Genomic DNA, 20,716 nt, shown 5'->3' on the forward strand with positions numbered 1-20,716 from the left:
TGGATCCACGTGAGGTACAGGGCTGGTTCTAGCTTTGTTAGAAAGAGATTGTCATGAACTATATGATAACTGCTTTTCATTTTTTACATTAATCATGGGACAACCCCTTTAAGAGTAAGGTCACTTTCACAAATTTGTATTCTGGTCAGTATTTTGCATCAGTGTTTCTAAGCCAAAACCAGGAGTGCATCCAGAACATGGAAGATGTGCAATTGTCTCCATGATTCTTTTTTCTCTTTATGTTCCATTCCTGGTGTTAGCTCACAAATACTGACCACAATATTGCTGTGTGCAAGGGATCCAGCTCTGTTTTTGGAACAAAAAGTACATTTTTATTAGGCCTCCTGCAAACGACTGCATCAATTTTGCGATCCGCAAACCGGGGATACCTACCAAGTAAATCACGCAATTTTCTCGGGCCCCCATTGTAGAAATGCCTATTCTTGTCAGCAAAATGGACAGGAATAGGACATGTTTTGTAATTTGCAAAACAGCCGCATTGATGTGGACAGCACACGGATGATGTCCTTGTGCTGTCCGCATTTTTGTGGCCCCATACAAATGAATGGGTCCACATGCGATCTGCAAAAGATGCGGATCGGACTCAGACCAAAGTACGGTCGTGTGCATGAGGTCTTAATCTAATATTATTACGTTGAAGTGGATAGAAAGCAAGATGTAAACAGGTGGAAACAATATCATTGATAGAGATTTGTGAAATTTTGTACATTTACACAAAATGTCAGGTGAACATAGTGCTGTTGGCTTTTGCATTCTTTAAATGATGTCTTTCTGCTGTATTTTTGCAGTATGAATTACATGAAAAAATTTTCATTTACAGAGTTGATCAGATTCTTGGAAAAGGTCAAATAGCAACAGATAAAAAGAGTCGGGAAAAAACTGTACATGAAATTGAGGCAGGAGATGACCTCAGCATGTTGGGCCGAGTAGTTAAAGTGGAGAAGCAGGTAAAATATATATAATATTTTGTATTATTATTAATAATAAGGCTAGCCTAGTCCTCCATAGGGACAGCTTCTCTCTGCAGCAGGTCAATGTGCAAATCCATATGCCCTGATAGGTCGTATGAAAAGGGGTTGTCTACTAAGTCATTTGAAAGGGGATGGCTAAGGCTACTTTCACACTAGCGTTTTTTGCGGATCCGTAATGGATTTGCAAAAACGCTTCTGTTACAATAATACAACCGGATGCATCCGTCATGAACGGATCCAGTTGTATTATGTCTTATATAGCCAAGACGGATCCGTCATGAACTCCATTGAAAGTCAATTGGGGACGGATCTGTTTTCTATTGTGTCAGAAAAAACGGATCCGTCCCCAATGACTTACATTGTGTGTCAGGACGGCCACATCGCGGACAGAAAAACGCTGCTTGCAATGTAATTCTGTCCACGATGGGGACGCAACCAAACGGAACGGAATGCATTTTGGTGCATTCCATTTCGTTCAGTTCAATTTTGTGCCCATTGAGAATGAATGCGGACAAAACTGAAGCGTTTTCATCTGCTATTGAGATCCTATGATGGATCTCAATAGCGGAATTGAAACCGCAAGTGTGAAAGTAGCCTTAAGCAGATGATCCCATAAACACTTTATGGGGAATGTATCATTGTTTGTATATTCGAGGTTTGTTTTTAGAGTTGCTATGTGCACCTGCGCCAGATTTATGAAAATGGCACACAGTAATAATAAGTGCAATGTGGTTGCTGTTATTTCAGTAAGGCCTCATGCACACGACCGTTGTGTGCATTCGTGGCCGTTGTTCCGTTTTCCGTGATTTTCTGCGGACCCATTGACTTTTCAAAATGCACCGTTGTTCATCCGCGGCCGTGATCCGTGTTTCCTGTCCGTCAAAAAAATATGACCTGTCCTATTTTTTTGACGGACAACGGTTCACGGACCCATTCAAGTCAATGGGTCCGTGAAAAAACATGGATGCACACAAGATTGGCATCCGCGTCCGTGATCCGTGGCCGTTGGCAACTTTCACACAGACGGATCGCGGATCCGTCTGCATAAAAGCTTTTTCAGATATGAGTTTTCACTTCGTGAAAACTCATATCCGACAGTATATTCTAACACAGAGGCGTTCCCATAGTGATGGAGACGCTTAAAGTTAGAATATACTGAGAACTGTATACATGACTGCCCCCTGCTGCCTGGCAGCACCCGATCTTTTACAGGGGGCTGTGATCCGCACAATTAACCCCTCAGGTGCCGCACCTAAAGGGTTAATTGTGCGTATCATAGCCCTCTGTAAGAGATCAGGTGCTGCCCCCTCCCTCCCCAATATTATATTCATTGGTGGCCAGTGTGGCCTCCCCTCTCCCCCTCCCAGTTAAAATCACGTTCCGAATCCCCCATCATTGGTGGCCAGTGCGGCCTCACCTCTCCCCCCCCCCCTAGTTGGGGGAACGTGATTTTAACTAGGGGGGGGAGATGTGAGGCCGCACTGGTCACCAATGATGGGGGATTCAGAACGTGATTTTAACTAAGGGGGGGGGGGGAGAGGGGAGGCCGCACTGGCCACCAATGATGGGGGATTCGGAAAGTGATTTTAACAAGGGGGGGGGAGATGTGAGGCCGCACTGGCCACCAACCAATGATGAGGGATTCGGAACGTGATTTTAACAAGGGGGGGGAGATGTGAGGCCGCACTGGCCACCAATGAATATAATATTGGGGAGGGAGGGGGTCTGCCCCCTCCTGCCTGGCAGCACCTGATCTCTTACAGGGGGCTATGATACGCACAATTAACCCTTTAGGTGCGGCACCTGAGGGGTTAATTGTGCAGATCACAGCCCCCTGTAAAAGATCGGGTGCTGCCAGGCAGCAGGGGGCAGTCATGTACACAGTTCATAGGATATTCTAACTTGAAGCGTCCCCATCACTATGGGAACGCCTCTGTGTTAGAATATACTGTCGGATATGAGTTTCACGATCTAACTCAAATCCGATGGTATATTCTAACATAGAGGCGTTCCCATGGTGATGGGGACGCTTCAAGTTAAAATATACCATCGGATTGGAGAAAACTCCGATCCTATGGTATATTAACTCCTGACTTTACATTGAAAGTCAATGGGGGACGGATCCGTTTGCAATTGCACCATATTGTGTCAACGTCAAACGGATCCGTCCACATTGACTTGCATTGTAAGTCAGGATGGATCCGTTTGGCTCCGCACAGCCAGGCGGACACCAAAACGACTTTTTTTTTCATGTCTGTGGATCCTCCAAAAATCAAGGAAGACCCACGGACGAAAAAACGGTCACGGATCACGGACCAACGGAACCCCGTTTTGCGGACCGTGAAAAAATACTGTCATGTGCATGAGGCCTAAGAGTACACCTGGTGATTCCTGGCATGGCACAGAATGGCACAGCCAGCCAATTGGTGTGGATCACAGCACACAACCCCTCACCAGTCAGACTCTTATATCCTATCTTATGAATAGGATATACGTTTACGACTTATCACAAACTAAACAGGTTTTCTCATCTCATACTTTTATGGCATAGCCACAGGACCCACTTCTGGGACTTGCATCTATGTCGAGAACAGAGCAGCATTTGACAGGTGAAAGGTACAGAGAATTGTCCGCACGTATGCAGCTTTCTCTGTTCACTTCTGTGAGAGTTCTGAGGACAGTTGAGCAATGGCGCTTGAGACTCTTATAGAAGTTAATGGAGAAAACTGCACATGCACAGCCATCTTTCCATAGCCAGCTAATAGGGCCCTCATCTGTTGGACTTTTATAGCGTATCTTGTTGATATTCCAAATCAGTTGGGTGAGAATACCCCTTTAAGCTATGCTCACATAAGATTATCATCTATGGTACACTTTATAGTAATTTATACAGTGGATATAAAAAGTCTACACACCCCTGTTAAAATGTCAGGTTTCTGTGCTGTAAAAAAAAAATGAGGCAAAGATAAATCATTTCAGAACTTTTCCACCTTTAATGTGACCTATAAACTGTACAACTCAATTGGAAAACAAACTGAAATCTTTTAGGTGGAGGGAAGAAAACAAAAAAAAACTAATATAATGTGGTTGCATAAGTGTGCACACCCTCTTATAACTGGGGCTGTAGCTGTGTTCAGAATTAAGCAATCACATTCAAAATCATGTTAAATACGAGTCAGCATACACCTGCCATCATTTAAAGTGCCTCTGATTAACCCCAAATAAAGTTTAGCTGCTCTAGTTGGTCTTTCCTGAAATTTTCTTAGTCGCATCCCACAGCAAAAGCCATGGTCCACAGAGCTTCCAAAGCATCAGAGGGATCTCATTGTTAAAAGGTATCAGTTAGGAGAAGGGTACAAAAGAATTTCCAAGGCATTAGATATACCATGGAACACAGTGAAGACAGTCCTCGTCAAGTGGAGAAAATATGGCACAATAGTGACATTACCAAGAACTGGATGTCCCTTCAAAATTGATGAAAATACGAGAAGAAAACTGGTCTGGGAGGCTACCAAGAGGCCTACAGCAACATTAAAGGAGCTGCAGGAATATCTGGCAAGTACTGGCTGTGTGGTACATGTGACAACAATCTCCCGTATTCTTCATATGTCTGGGCTATGGGGTAGAGTGGCAAGACGAAAGCCTTTTCTTACGAAGAAAAACATCCAAGCCAGGCTACATTTTGCAAAAACACATCTGAAGTCTCCCAAAAGCATGTGGGAAAAAGTGTTATGGTCTGATGAAACCAAGGTTGAACTTTTTGGCCATAATTCCAAAAGATATGTTTGGCGCAAAAACAACACTACACATCACCAAAAGAACACCATACCCACAGTGAAGCATGGTGGTGGCAGCATCATGCTTTGGGGCTGTTTTTCTTCAGATGGAACTGGGGCCTTAGTTAAGCTAGAGGGAATTTTGAACAGTTCCAAATACCAGTCAATATTGGCACAAAACCTTCAGGCATCTGCTAGAAAGCTGAACATGAAGAGGAACTTCATCTTTCAGCATGACAACGACCCAAAGCATACATCCAAATCAACAAAGGAATGGCTTCACCAGAAGAAGATTAAAGTTTTGGAATGGCCCAGCCAGAGCCCGGACCTGAAACCGATTGAAAATCTGTGGGGTGATCTGAAGAGGGCTGAAGAGGGCTGTGCACAGGAGATGCCCTCTCAATCTGACAGATTTGGAGTGTTTTTGCCAAGAAGAGTGAGCAAATCTTGCCAAGTCAAAATGTGCCATGCTGATAGACTCATACCCAAAAAGACTGAGTGCTGTAATAAAATCAAAAGGTGCTTCAACAAAGTATTACCGTAGTTTAAGGGTGTGCACACTTATGCAACCATATTATTTTATATTTTTTCTTCCCTCTACTTAAAAGATTTCAGTTTGTTTTTCAATTGAGTTGTACAGTTTATAGGTCACATTAAAGGTGGAAAAAGTTCTGAAATGATTTATCTTTGTCTAATTTTTTTACATCACAGAAACCTGACATTTTAACAGGGGTGTGTAGACTTTTTATATCCACTATATGTAAATTTGTATGTGAAAAAACAGAAGAGAAAGAGGGCAACGTTCATTTGGTATACCTTTCAGATGTCTAGAGTCTTAAAGTGACCAACTAGTCAGGAGCTCAAAAATTATATTTGTTAGTACCTACAGGGAAGTACTGGTAATTCATCATTTTCAGATCATGCTCCTGGGCTGCCTTCTAGCTCAGCTCCAATCCAGATAAACATCACTATAATAACTATGCACATAAAATGTGGCAGTCAGAGAACTGCCCATATAAATGTGCGATCCATATAAATGTGATAGTAAGAAATGTGGATACAAATCTGTCAGCCACAAACCTCAATGATCCTGCACTGCACTCTGCTTTTATAACAGATACTTACATGTGATCAATCATTAGGAAGCAACTTAAATTTAGGTTTCACACTCAAGGCTAGGTTAATAATTGCCTAAGGATATAACGTATTCACATTTTCCTTTTGTTGTTCTATTGCTTTTTAAATACCTACAATAACATGAATTTGTCCAGTAAAAAATAAGCCAGTTACAGTATCAATCCATCAAGATCTAATAGATCCATCAAAATCTATTAGAATCCATAACAAAATAGATCATGATAGACCGGCCATAATTTCTATAAACAGAGTCTAAGGGACCTTATATATATATGAATTTTGTCTGGTGTTTTTTTTTTTTACTAATAAAAACCACCAGAATAACTGCAGGCTTATTTTTAATTTTTTTTGGCCACCTACAGTTTTTGCAGCATCTTTTCTTTTTCTGTCATGCATTCTAATCAGTCTTAGCCTTTAAATACCCAGGGAAAGCTAGCTATGTACACCTTTAGGGACAATTTTTTTAATTATTGCATTGTTCGCACTTTGAGTAAAAAATTTCAATTGGTCAATTTTCAAAAAAGTTTAACCACTGTCTTTGTGCAGCCTTATGTTTATCTAGTATCTGGACTTGAATTTTCACTCTGTTCCGTCATGCAGCTCAGCTGATTGGCTTCTTATCTCTAATCTCTGACCTTATAAAAACTCATTATAGCTTAGTTCTTATCTTATTGCTAAGAATTTGACTTAAATACATGTTTATGACCTTTTAGTAATTTAGAGATGAGGTTTATTAGATGAGTGGAACAAAGTGAAAGTATGAAGTAGAAGAACAGTTAACCCGACTCCAATTTTTTTTTAATAAAGACCAATTGAAAAAATTATGGTATTTTAAGCCCAAAAATGAGTAAAATGCAATCATATAACAAAATGCCTCTGAAGGTGTACATAACCTTTAAAAGGGTTGCTTGGAAATACATTATTTCTAACGGTTGCTGGCAACCTGCCTATTGTACTGAAAGGATCATACTTACCTCCTCCCCGTCCCTCCAGTCCACTGCGCTAGAACTCGCATATCCATCTTCCAGTGCATGGTTTGTTTTCTTCCTCCTTGACATGGGCATATTCATCTGATATTCTTTAGCCAACCACTGGCTTTAGCCGTGAAATGTCCACTGGAGACACGTCACTGCTGAAGCCAGTGGTTGCATGAAGATTAGGTGATCATGCCAATGCCAAGGAAGAAGAAAACAAAACCAGACAGGAAGATGGAAACACCAGCTCAGAGGACCGGAGCAGTGGGGAGCAGGCAAGTATGATCCTTTTAGTATGGCAGGCAGGCTGGCAGCAACTGTTAGAAATTATGTATTGATGTATTCCCAGACAACCCCTTTAAGACAGCTTCCCCTATGGCAGTGTGCCCGAGCAAAAAGGTTCCTAGCTTGCCTAGTCCATGTGTATGTGTGCTTAGTGTCGTCTGATCTTCTGTGCCTGACCTGTGCTTGTTGAATGTGTTGAACCTGTTCTGCCTTCCCTGACCTTTTCCTGTTTATTGTACTGACCTGGTGTCACCTGCCCTGATCTATTTGCTGGATTGAACAAAATCTCCCTGTCCTGATCTCGGCTTGACTACGATTGCAGCTGTCACCTTTGGTGCTACACCATGGTGTCTCTTGATCTACGTGAGTCAGCTGTCACTGAACAGAGACTAGTCCAAAAAGTAGCAAACGTATGGTTCCCCTCCAGCAAAAACCAGATCCTTGTATAGGGGTTGAAAGGTTGAAAAACTGTGGGAAGGGGCATTTAGATAATGTCATTAGGTATATCCTAAGTCAAATCTGTTCATTGACAGTGGATTAAAGCCTGCTGCATTACAGTTTGCTCAAGTCATGACTCCGCTGGCCTTCCAAAGTTGGGGTTACAGGACAACCTGTTCAATACCTGAATACCATCTTCACTTACCTGGAGTCCTCAAGCTGCAGCATCTGCACCGTAGCACAGCCTGTTCCTCCTTCTGGTATTGGTGAATTGCATCAACAACTACCACCATACAATGAGGGAGATACCAAGATTACCTTCCTGCTGTCACTCCTATCTTGTAAAATTTTGTCTTGGGCCACACTCTTCTGGGGACAAAGAGATCCCCTAACATCTGAGCTATAATAATTTTTGTCGACCTTCTGTAAGGTCTTTGAGGAACCTGGTCAGACTGCCTCTGCAGCACCTTCTTTGCTATGCCTTCTCCAGATCAACATAAGTGTCAGGCAGTATGCCACTGTCCTCTGAGTTGTCCTGGAAAGAGACACTGGTGGCCACCTTTTGAGAGGGTCTGGCAGGCCAAATCATTGACAAGTCGGCAGGTTAGGATTTACTAGCTGCTCTGGATGACATGATCATTCTGGCCAATCACATAGACTTCGGGGGAGTGTCTCAGAGAGCTGGTTTGGGAAAGGATAACTCCACAACTGGTATCTTCCTTCTATAGGCCCTTGCTCTCAAACCCCCCTGCCCCCATTGTCCATTATGTGAAAAACTGCCCTATTTAGTTGGGAAACTCAAATGTGTAGGGTCAATAGGAGTGGTGACCCTAGGTGAAGATGACCTCCTTCCAAAGCTAATATCCAGTTCTCTAAAAAGGACTTTCTGGACTCCCGGCAACTTCTTTCATCAGGCCTTAGTGACCTGGTACCTCGTACCCACAGTACCCCTGGAGAAGAATTTGACTGTGGCCTTAATCAATGGAGTACTTCTTTCAGAACCTATCCTTTACTCTAATGTGCCCAGAGATCTCTAGATAGGGGTTGTGCAGAAAACATCCCCTTTTGTGTTCTACCTGAATCCATCAGTCCATTGTTGTTGGGGTTACCTTGGCTACAACTCCTTGCTCCTGTTATTGAGTGAGACACCTGGCAAGTTCTTCATTGGGGGTCTTGATGTCACTAATGTTGTCTGTCTGTCCCAAGGCCTGAAATCCCACAAAACCTTTCTCCCCTGCACCAGCCTGTTTCTTGTCAAAAAGAAGGGTAGTTCATTGTGGCCCATCAATGACTATCATGATCTGAACAAGATCACTTTAAAAAACAAATACCTGACCTTTTTCACAGTACTGGTAAGGCTAGGATCCTCACCAAATTGGATTTCCAGGGAGCCTATGACCTGATACGCATCTGTGAGGGGGACAAGTGGAATATAGCGTTTAACTCCTGTGACTGTTATTATGAATATCTCATCATGTTGTTTGGCCTCAGCACATCCCAGCTATCTTCCAAAGATTTGTAAACGACATATTGCGAGATATGCTCTACGTTTCTGTAGTGGATGTCTGGACATCTTGATTTACTTGCCTGAACTGATATGCATGTACATGCCATCCTACAGTGTCTGGTGTCTGGGGAAGAACAGGCTCTATGCCAAGTTGGAGAGTTACCTAATTAAAAAAATGTCCCATCCTTTTATGGGTTATGTGACCTCTGACCACAATCTACAGATGGACACTGAAAAGCTTCAAAGAAAAAACGATAGTTAGCACATTCCAATGCACAGGCGCATGTCGCCTTGGCTGGAAATACAAAAACAAACACAATGCAACAGCACTCTGAAAACACAAAAAACAAAATATATAAAATAGTGCCATACTTACTATATACTAGTGCTAATGCTCTACTCATTATATAAAATGTGAGATTGTTGGCAAATACATTTTGTATAAAATCATTTGTACCTGTCCACTACGGCAAGGTGACAAGCCAAATATATGCTGAGCTCACTCTGTATTTTACCTCTCCTGATGCCAAATGGCCTTTATACTTGCATTAATTAAAATCGGCCTGTGGGAGAGACAAGTTAGTCAGGAGTGCACAACCAAAATAGAAACAGCCACATCTCCAAAAGCAAACTGCAAAGAAAAAATAACTAATGCACCTTCACATTGGGTTGTGCTTTCTTTTTTTTCTTTGTCCTCTGCACTTGTAGATGTGGCTATCTCCGTTTGGGATGTGCATTCCTAACTAACCTGTCTCTCCCACAAGCTCCTTTTAATTAATGCAAGTAGAAAGGTAAATAATGCTCTCCCTGTATTCATTAGAGGCCATTTAGCAGCAGGAGAGTGAGCTCAGCATATATTTGTAACCTGCCTTCCCTGAATTTTTTGGAGGCCAGTTAGCACCAAAAGAGGTAGCATTTAGCGTAGGTTCCTGTCCAAAAGAGATCACCTTGCTGTGGTAGACAGGCACAAGTGATTTTGTACAAATTGTATTTGCCAAGAATCTCACATTTATATAATGAGTATAACATTAGCACTAGTATGTTTTCTATAGTGAATATGGCACTATTTTATATGTTTTGGTTTTTTGTTTGCAGACAGCTGTTGCATTGTGGACATGAACAGTTGTCTGTGGTCCTTGACTGGCTCCATCCACAGGGCCAGCCAGAAGTTCATCCCACATTTATCCACACTCACTATGTCTATCTCTGCTCTCAGCAGGAAGGGGGTGAATTTCAAATAATGGACACCTAAAGTCAAAGCTTAATCCTAGTCTCACAGGGGCCTTCTCCTCACCATCCATCTTGTATCATCCTGATGTCACAGGACAATTCTTCTTGGAGGTGACATCTCTTCCGTAGGTGCTGGAGCGGTGCTGACTAAGTAGAATTTCTGTGCTAAAACTGTTGCATATAGCTTTATCTCCAAGTCTTTCATCTCAGCTGAGCGTAATTATTCAATCTGAGACCACAAGCTGCTCACCATCAGGTTGGCTTTGGGGAAGTAGAGACATCTTCTGGAGAGTGTTGGTCAACCTGTGGTTGACAACTACCACTAGAATCTGACCTATCTCCTGACTGCTTAGTTTCTCAATCCTCTTCAAGCCAGATGGACACTGTTCTTTGCCCTCTTCAACTTTGTTCTGCATGTTCTTCCTGTGGAGAACATCAAGGTGGATGTTCTCTCACAGTCCAGACCATATAACGGAGCTATGACACATTATCAGTCCAGCCCAAATTATGCCTATAGCTCCTACCTTAGTTAAAGGGGTTATCCCACTTCGCATTTTCATACTTACCTGCTGCCAGCGCGCCTTTCACTTCCTGGATTCTTGCTGGGGGCGGGCTTCATCTTGATTGAAGTCTTCTCCCGGCTGGGCCGCGCGCTGGACTGAATGTGCACGCCGCCGCGCATGCGACCTGGTGACTTATTCCTGGCCAGTATAGTACAGAGCCGGCATGTACGTTCGCGGCTCTGTACCATTCTGGCCAGGAAGAAGTCACCATCGCGCATGCGCGGCGGCGTGCGCGTTCAGGACAGCGAGCGGCCCGGCCGGGAGAAAAGAAGGAGTCTTCTGCGCAAGCACGGCCACCTGGATTCCGGAGAAGAGCGGTGGCCGTAACCAGGGGAGACCGAATGACAACAATGAGGTAAGTGGGGATGAATTTTCTCCAAAACGGTGGGAATTGGTTGATCAAATATATTTACAAAAATGATCACTGTCAAATCATTAACAGATTTAACAGTGATCATTATGATGGGATAACCCCTTTAAGGGCATTCTCTCAGGTAAAATGTTTGTTCTTATGGTCAACAGTAGGTTCAGGGAATGTAACTGGCTGGGTGCCCAGGTCTACACCAGACATTAAACTTTATTTACCAATACTAAACTAAACTTTCCCAGGACATGTGTCACTATGTTATCGCCTATGCCACATGTGCACCAAACAAGTCCTCTTGGCAGAAGCCTGCTGGTCTGATCCTCCTTTTGCTTGTGTCAAATGCTCCATGGCAACATATTGTGATGGACTTTATAACAAATCTGCCTCCGTCCTCTGGTTGTACCATGATCTGGGGGGTTGTGCACTGCTTTTCCAAAATGTCTAATTTTGTCCCTCTGAGTGGCTTTCTCAGGCTAAATCTTCCAACCTGTTCATCAAGCACATTGTCTGTACTCCTGGTCTGCCCAAAAACAACCTTTCTGATCAGGAAGTTTAGTTTTTGTCTATGTTCTCGAAGTCCCTTTGTGGATTGCTGGTTGTCAAGCTGGACTTCTCACCATACCATCCTGCGTCCAATGGACAGGTGCTGGTGAATAAATTAGGATCTTGACAATTAACTGTATCATTTACTTTCTTCTCCCAATGACTATTGGGTGTCTTTCCGTCCCTTTGTTGTTCTTATATAAAAGCCGCTCAGGCAATGCAATTTGCAAGTCTCCATTTTTCATTGTATATGCCCTCCATCTATGAATTACACTTCCTGCTCCAGTTTTCTCTGAAGTTGTCAATTCTAGCCTCAAAGAATTTCTTCTTCCTGACTGCAGTTCTCTCTGCCCACATGGCATGTGCACATCCTAATCAGTCCTTAGTCTATGAAAAGTCTCCCCTAAGTATTTAAGGCTTCTTCCAATATCAAAAGGTGCCTGGGCAAAAAGTTTCCCGCTGTAGCTTACCTAGTCCCTGCAAATGTGTGTTTAGTGTTGTCTTATCTTCCATGCTTAACCTCTGCCTGTTGACCATGCTGAACCTGTTCTGCCTCCCTTGACCTTTGGCTTATTTAACGGGTTGAAAGAACTCTTCCCTGGCTTCAGCATGTCAACTGGCTATGATTCTGCCTGTCCCCTTTGCTTCTACACACCAATGTCTTTTAACTTGCTTAGGTTAGCTGTCACTACATGAGGATTACTCAAAAAGGTAGCGGCCTGTTTTGGTTCCCTTGCAGCAAAGACCAAATCCCTGAATAGGGGGGAAAGGGTGAAAACTGGGGAGGGGGTGTGTGTGCACATAATACCCTTATGAGCAGCCATAAGTCAGTGACACAGTGGGCCCACACTTGCTGTGTTACATTTCCATTCAAGAATCCTCAACTGAGTCAAGCAGGTATATGTATGGGGGTGGGGGGGGGGATTTAAGAGGAATAGCTGTTGGTTAAAGTTTATGGACAGCCTTTTATGTTCTCTGTAGAGATTAGCATTGATAAGACAAGTCTAGCTGAAAGAATCAAGAATGTATTGCATTTTGGAGAGTGCCAGACCTATCTCACTGAATCTAGGACACTGTTGTATGTGGCTCATTGTTGTCACTTTAGGTATAGGCATTTTATAAAAAAAAAAAAATTGGCCTAAGAACCACAATCAGTGTAAATGGTAATGATATGATATATGTTTATATAACGTATACTTTTTTTTTGTAGGTACAGTCGATTGAATCAAAATTAGACAGCCTACTTGATATCTACCAACAGGTCTTAAAGAAAGGATCTGCCTCAGCACTGACTTTGGCATCATTTCAGATGCCCCTATTTGAATGTGAACAAACTTCAGATTATCAAAGTCCAATAGACAGCAAAGACTTGTCCAATTCTGCACAGAACAGTGGATTTATAACCAGATCAGCTAGTGCCAATATCCCTCGAGGGTTACAGTTTGTACTCACACCAAATGAATATAATGCACCTACGTATTTTGGATTTAGTCCAACAATGGATAGCCAAGCAACACAGGTGTCGGCAAATATAAATGATGGACCTGTAACTGTAGTAACAAACAATATATCAAACCAAATAAGCCAAGCCTCTAAGCCAACAGCACCAACAACACTACAGATACCAGCTGTATCTCCATTGAAACATATCAACAAACCAGAACCAATTCATATAATTCCTATGACCACAAAAGAGGATGTCTGTGATGTCACCGCATGCCTTGTTGCCTCAAAAGAAAGTGTACAGCCTGCACAGCCCAATCTAACAAAAAATTTTGTAAGGCGGAAAAGCCTCGATACAAATAGTGCGGTATTGTCTTCAGTTCCCTTTACACACAAGGATTTTGGCAAATCAATTTCTGTACAAAATTTGATTCAATCTACAGAAGAACTAAATGAACGGTTGTCATGCAGTGACTCAAGTGTCTCAAGAGGCAGCCAAGAAACATACCCACAGTGGAGGGAGTCTAAACTTTTTATTGCAGATGAAGAGCTGGAGACAGAAACATATGATGCTGCCTCTGAGCCTACAGTGGAAACTACGTTGTTATCTGACTCTTTGAGGACTGGAATAACAAGATCATCTCAAAGCATTAGCAAAACTAGGGATGGTACAGAAACTCTTAGCCCTCCACATGTCAAACATAAATAACATTTTTATAGGGTTTACAGTTTCTTTAGTCATTCATATCATTGCATGAACTTATAATTAGCAGTGCAAGAACTGAAAGAACTTGAAATGAAGGTATACAGTATGAGCCAAACTCTTCTGGTTGCATGAAAACGCATGTTTTAAGTGAAGGCTACAAATGTAATAAAGATATGTGTATATCTTGAACCCTATAAACTATAGAATACTATACACAATGGCTGGTTTAAATGCCCACTGACCTATAAAGTCAATGACACCAAATGTGTTAATGTGCTTTAGTATCACCCAACATTTTTTAGGTACTGTTCACACATTGTACATTCTAAAGCACTTTGAATCTAGATACAAAACAATATCTGTCCACACTAGAACTACAAGGTTGTGTTTACAAGAAAAGGATATTACAGCTGCTAGCAATTTTACCAAGGAAAATCGTAACATTGGACTTTATCCGCTGCTAGTTGTGACAAGATGATACCTACACATTCATACATTTTAGTCATTTAATGCACATATAATAAGAATGTTTATATCTGTATATTTTTGGTGAAATAGTGTTGTGACAAGCATAAAGTTGGCACATCACATTCAGGTTGTTCTTGTCATATAGAAACATTCTTTTGCTACGAAGATTTATAATATATGAAACAAGTCACTGCAGTCTTAACCGTACTAAATGCTGTAAAAACTCTTTCATGAAGGACTTGACCTGTTTACTATAAAGAAAAAAAAAGTTCTGCCTCCACATTTCTGTTAAAAAGTATTTTTGGACGTTAAATGATAGGCTTGTTACGTGAACGTTGTTACATACTGTATATTGTATGTTTGGTGTCCATGTCTATGAAACCTGCTTTAAGGGACATCATTACAGGAAGAAGAAAAAAAGAACTACAGCCATTTTGATTATGTTTTATTTTCTTACATCTTTGATTGGCTTAGTTCTGATAAAGCCATTCTTAGTAGATATTGAAATACATGCTCCTTTGATGGGGGAGATGATAGAAACTCATCGTCCTGAGATGATGTCCTTGCAAATGAGTTATTGTGTTCTACTGTTTATCTGACATGAACAGCGAAAAAGATTGAATGATAAATTTTGAAAGATGTCTGAAGCACAAAAAGCAAATTATTGTTTGCCATTTCATATGCCATTTTGGGTTTCTACTTAATTAGTAAAATTCTGCTCTTGCTAAAGCTTGCTTACTAATAATAATTTTGTGACATTATCTAGGTTATCTCGACATCTCAGCTCGTATTAGAAATAACTTATTTTGAATGTCTACATCTGTTTAGCCAAATAACTATTCTGTACATTGAAAAGTATTGTACAATGTATACAGTTACACAATTTTTTATTTTATTTTAATCAATGTTTCACGTGCCTTTTTTCATTGTACATTGCCATGTCTCATGCGTCTGCATTTTTGATTAATAGATGACTGCAAAATATAAAAAAGGTTTTTAGTTAAAAAGAAAAACAAAAATGTTTGTTACTTTTTCTCCATCATTAGACAATGCAGGTACCCTTAACTGATTTTATTGGTAACTTATCACAGATAACTTGGTATACTGTATTTGCCTTAAATGAAATGCTTAAGAGCTTGAAATTTACTAGTTTTAATTTAATTTATTTAATAAAATGTTGTGCACATAATGGAGCAATTCTATGGATCATATATAAGAGAATATATGAAATATTTTTTTCCTGAAAGACATAATAAAACACAAATGTTTTAGTTTGGTTATTTTATTTTATAATTCTGATATTTTTGTGTTACAGTTTGCTGTAGAGTCATACAATACTGAAATACTGACACCTATTGTACATACAGTAGATCTATTTTTTTTGCCTTTGAGGACTGAAGGGCTGCCTAGTTTAAAGAGGACCTTTCATGAGTCCAGACATTATAAAATAAGTAGCACGTTATGTAAGGCATAAAGCAGGGATCTAATAGCCCTTACTATTTTTCCTGGGCCCTGCTCCTTTCGCCCACTGTACCCCTGTTGAATTCTCCCGCCTTGTATGCTAATGAATAGCATCGGTACAGGGAGGAGGAGACTGCCATGTTTCTCAACGGGCATCTCCATCTCCCCGGCTGTAGAGCGGTCCAATCACAGCGGAGAGCGTCACAGCCAGGGACCAAAAAAAATCACCTTCTCCCTGGCTGTGACGCTCTCCGCTGTGATTGGAGCGCGCTACAGCCAGGGAGAACGAGACGCCCATTGAGAAACAGGGCAGTCTCTTCCTCCCTGTACCGATGCTACCAGGCGGGAAAATTTAACAGGGGCACAGCGGGCGAACGGAGCGGCACCCAGGAAAAATAGTAAGTGCTATTAGATCCCTGCTTTATGCCTTACATCACGTGCTACTTATTTTATAATGTCTGGACCCATGAAAGGTCCTCTTTAAAGGGATATGTCTATCAGAAAGGGGTATTTTTTTTTTGCATTTTTGCCTATTTTTCAGTCATTTTAGCAGTACTATGCCTTTGAAAATGAAATACTAAATATTGTCTTTCTGTAGCAGTCAACCAAATGATAAGACCTCCTATATACAGATGTAGTCAAACTAAAAGGGCTGAGATGCTCTAGTAGCAGGATCTGATTTTTTTCTCTGCTCCTTCAGCCAGCTCACCTGATGGGCTCCTCTCTGACCTTATAAAAATGCATTATAGCTCAAACTTTATCTTACTGATAAGAATTAGTGATGAGGGGAAATATTCGAACTCGAGATATTTTGCGAATATTTGGTAGAATATTCGACATATATTCGCAAATTCGAGATTATTTTCTTGATTGCAAAAAAACGGAAATGTAATATTCGCGTAATGTGCGCGAAATACAGGCGTGAGTCACTATAGCTAAATTTTTCAAGCTGCTAGAAGTTTCCTGAGACTGGAGAAAATGGTTGGCATGGCAGAACATTACAATAGCTTTGTATGCAGATAGAGTGCATCAATATATATCGGCACTAATGATGCGAATATTTTGGCACAATACGTTCAACTTCACATTTTAACAGGTCTGACTACTTATTAGTGATTGGTGCAATAAGTATTGTTGTGAACTTGTGACATCACAGCACTATGTATGTATGTAGCATACATAGATACAGCACTATGTATGTAGCATGTATGTATGGACAGCAGAATAGCTGCACTATATCACTATCTAACCTACACTGACTATCTCCCACTAACTAACTGTATTATATATATGAGCTAACTAACTAACTAATGTAATGACACAGGAAAGTAGAGCACAGCAATAACACTGCTGTCTCTCTCAGATCTGCAAAATACTGCATACAAGGGCTGCTTGGGAGGTTCTTATATAGTAAGGGGTAGGCAACGTTCCTATTGGTTTCTAGGGATGTTGCTAAGCTCAGACAAAGACATTGCAGCCTTCTCATTGGCCCACAAGCAAGAAGGGAGGTTACTGATGAAAAAAAAATCTAGAATATTTGAAATTACGAATATATATCACTATATTCTAAATATTCGTGAATTCTCGAAGTGTCGATATTCGCGATTAATATTCGCTATTCGAATATTCGCACCCAACACTAATAAGAATGTGACTTAAATAAGTGCTGATGACCTCTTAATAAATTAGAGATAAGGGTAATTAATAGTGTTGATCGAGCATGCTCGGCCAAACACCAGTTCAGCTCGAGCATCGCGATGCTCGCCACAGCGCGGTGTTTGGCCGAATACAGCGTGTGCTCGAGCGCAATGCTCGAGTCTCCTCCCCGCACATTTGTTGGATGCTACACAGCCAATAAAAGTTCAGGTAAGTACTGCCACTCACTGTAATGCCGTAGCCATGTTGGTTACTGGAATTACAGTGATTGCGTCATCGGGTGCTATAAAGCACCCGATGACACGTGGTTCAGCTCAGTTTTAGTCAGGGACAGTTGTGCTGTAGAAGGGACAGATAGTGTAGGGAACTGAATTAAATTTTTTTATTAGGCAACCTACGCTAAATTGCATGCAATTGTAGAGACCCAAAAGTCCTTTTAAGGACTATTGTTGTATCTGGCAGCAATATATATTTTTAGCGCAACCTGCGCTAAATAGCTTGCAATTGTTTGACATTATCTGCGCTACATCTCCTGTGTAACGTGTGCGCAGCCTAAAAATATCTGTGACATCCAGTGTACTTTTTCCGTAGACGGTGTCCGCTGCGGACAGTTACATTACCTGCGCTACATCTCCTGTATAACGTTTGCGCATCCTAAAAATATCTGTGACATCCAGTGTACTTTTTCCGTAGATGCTGCGGACAGCGACATTATCTGCGCTACATTTCCTGTTTAACGTGTGCACGTACTAAAAATATTTGTGACATCCAGTGTACTTTTTCCGTACACGGCACACCACTGCCTCCTCTTCCCCTTTGTTACGTGCTGGCCAATCCCCTGTCCAAGACAAAGCCTGGATGCCTCTCGCCCTGCACATGGACCTTCGCAAGCACCATCAGCTAGCACATCCAATTCTGTGTCCCAGCGCAGCGTACAGATGTCTGTACACCAGGCCTTTGAACGAAAGTGCAAAAACCCAGCCACCCACCCACAGGCCATAGCACTAAATGCGCACCTTTCCAAATTGCTGGCCCTGGAAATTTTGCCATTTAGGCTTGTGGACACTGAGGCTTTCCGCTGATGGTGGTGGCCGTCCTTCGTTACTCAGTCCCCGCCTTACACCAGCATGTGTCCTGTAACATCACCCGTGCCCTGACCAACGCAGTTTTTGGGAAGGTCCACTTAACGACTGACACATGGACAAGTGCTTTTGGCCAGGGACGCTACATTTACCTGACGGCACACTGGGTTAACATTGTGGAGGCGGGGAGCGAGTCATACCCTGGAATGACACAGGTGCTACCGACGCCAAGGATTTCGGGCCCTACTTCCATCAGGATTTCCGCCACCACTTACATTAGTGGCTGCAACCCCTCCTTCTTCTCCTCCACCTCCCTTATCTTGCAGCACTAGTCAGCCATCAGTCAGTAGCTGGAAGCAGTGTAGCACTGCAGTGGGGAAGCGGCAACAGGCCGTGCTGAAACAAATTTGCTTAGGTGACAAACAGCACACTGCCGCAGAGCTGTGGCAGGGTATAAGGGACCAAACTGAGCTGTGGCTCTCGCCACTCAACCTACAACCAGGCAAGGTTGTGTCTGATAATGGCCGCAACTTGGTGGCGGCTTTGGAGCTCGGCAAGCTCACACACATACCATGCCTAGCCCACGTGTTCAACTTAGTGGTTCAGCGGTTTCACAAAACCTACCCCAATTTGCCTGAGCTACTGGTGAAGGTGCGCCGCTTGTGTGCCCATTTTCGAAAGTCATCTACAGTTGCCGCCGGTCTAGCAACGCTGCAGCAGCACTTGCATTTGCCAGCTCACCGACTGTTGTGTGACGTGAGCACATGCTGGAACTCCACGTTCCACATGTTGGCCATGCTTTGTGAGCAGCAGAGGGCAGTAGTGGAATACCAACTGCAACATGGTCATCGCCTTTCCAGTCAGCTTCCGCTCTTCACAAGCGACGAGTGGGCATGGATGTCTGACCTCTGTGAGGTTTTACGCAACTTTGAGGAATCAACACAGATGGTGACCGGCAATGCCGCTATTATCAGTGTAACCATCCCACTTCTGTGTTTACTGAAAATGAGGGAACACAGTACACAGGGTGATAGCCAGACCACCCTCCGTTCATCTTCTCAGCGCAAATTGGATGATGATGATGATGAGGAGCAGGAGTCGGTTGCCTTCGCTACAGAGGGTAGTACCCACAGCAGGTTTATTCCATCTGTTCAGCGTGGATGGGCCGAAGAGGAGGAAGAGGATGAGGAGATTGAGAGTCATCCTCCTGATGAGGACAGCGAAGTCTTGTCTGTTGGGACTCTGGCACACATGGCTGACTTTATGTTATGCTGCCTTTCGCCATGACCCTCGCGTTATACGCATTTTTGGCCAACACCAATTACTAGTTGTTCACGCTTCTCAACCCCTGCTACAAAGAGAACTTCTCATCTCTCATTCCTGTGGTGGAGAGGACTAGCAAAATGGTGCAATACCAGAAGGTCCCTTTGGAAAAATTACCTAAAAAATTTCCAGCTGACAACGCTGGCAGCAGAGTACGTAGTTCCTTGGGCAACTGAGGAGGGGAGACGAGGGGAACACACAGCAGTTCCAACAGAGGCAAGGCAACACTCTTTAAGGCCTGGAACAGTTTATGACACCCTGCCAGCAACCTCACCCTGATGCGCGGCCTAGTGTCACAAGGAGAGAAAGGTTTTGGAAGATGGTGAAGGAGTACGTAGCAGACCATGTCAGCGTCCTCAATGATCCCTCTGTAGCTTACAACTATTGGGTGTCCAAGCTGGACACGTGGCACGAACTGGCGATCTACGCCTTGGAGGTCCTGGCCTGCCCTACTGCCAGCGTTTTGTCAGAGCGGGTATTTAGTGCTGCTGGGGTCATAATAACTGATAAGCGCATCCGCCTGTCAACTGAAAATTCTGACAGGTTGACTCTTATTAAAATGAACAAGGCCTGGATTGCCCCTGACTTCTCTACACCACCAAAGGAAAGGCACTTTAAATGTGGCTTTCATAGTGTATTAAATACACTGTATTCCCATGCACCCCTTCCACCACAAAAAAGGGTATATGGTTCAATCTTCCTTTTCTCGTCCTCCTCCATCATATCAACATGCTTATTAGGCTGCCCTCGCTCCTAATGTTTTAG

General features: G+C 42.5%; 1 protein-coding gene across 2 annotated transcripts in view; it reads left to right on the plus strand.

The window, feature by feature from the left end:
- Window positions 1-15,668, plus strand: part of KCNQ5 (potassium voltage-gated channel subfamily Q member 5) — a 699,309-nt gene extending 683,641 nt beyond the window's left edge. For both annotated transcript variants that reach the window (XM_040428645.1, XM_040428646.1), the window contains 2 exons: window positions 842-968; window positions 13,023-15,668. In XM_040428645.1, coding sequence (XP_040284579.1) covers window positions 842-968; window positions 13,023-13,964 — 1,069 coding nt within the window. In that variant the 3' untranslated portion in view covers window positions 13,965-15,668. The remainder of the gene's footprint in view (window positions 1-841; window positions 969-13,022) is intronic.
- Window positions 15,669-20,716: the final 5,048 nt, after the last annotated feature.

This window comes from Bufo bufo, chromosome 4 (assembly GCF_905171765.1).
Source record: "Bufo bufo chromosome 4, aBufBuf1.1, whole genome shotgun sequence".
NCBI lineage: Eukaryota > Metazoa > Chordata > Amphibia > Anura > Bufonidae > Bufo > Bufo bufo.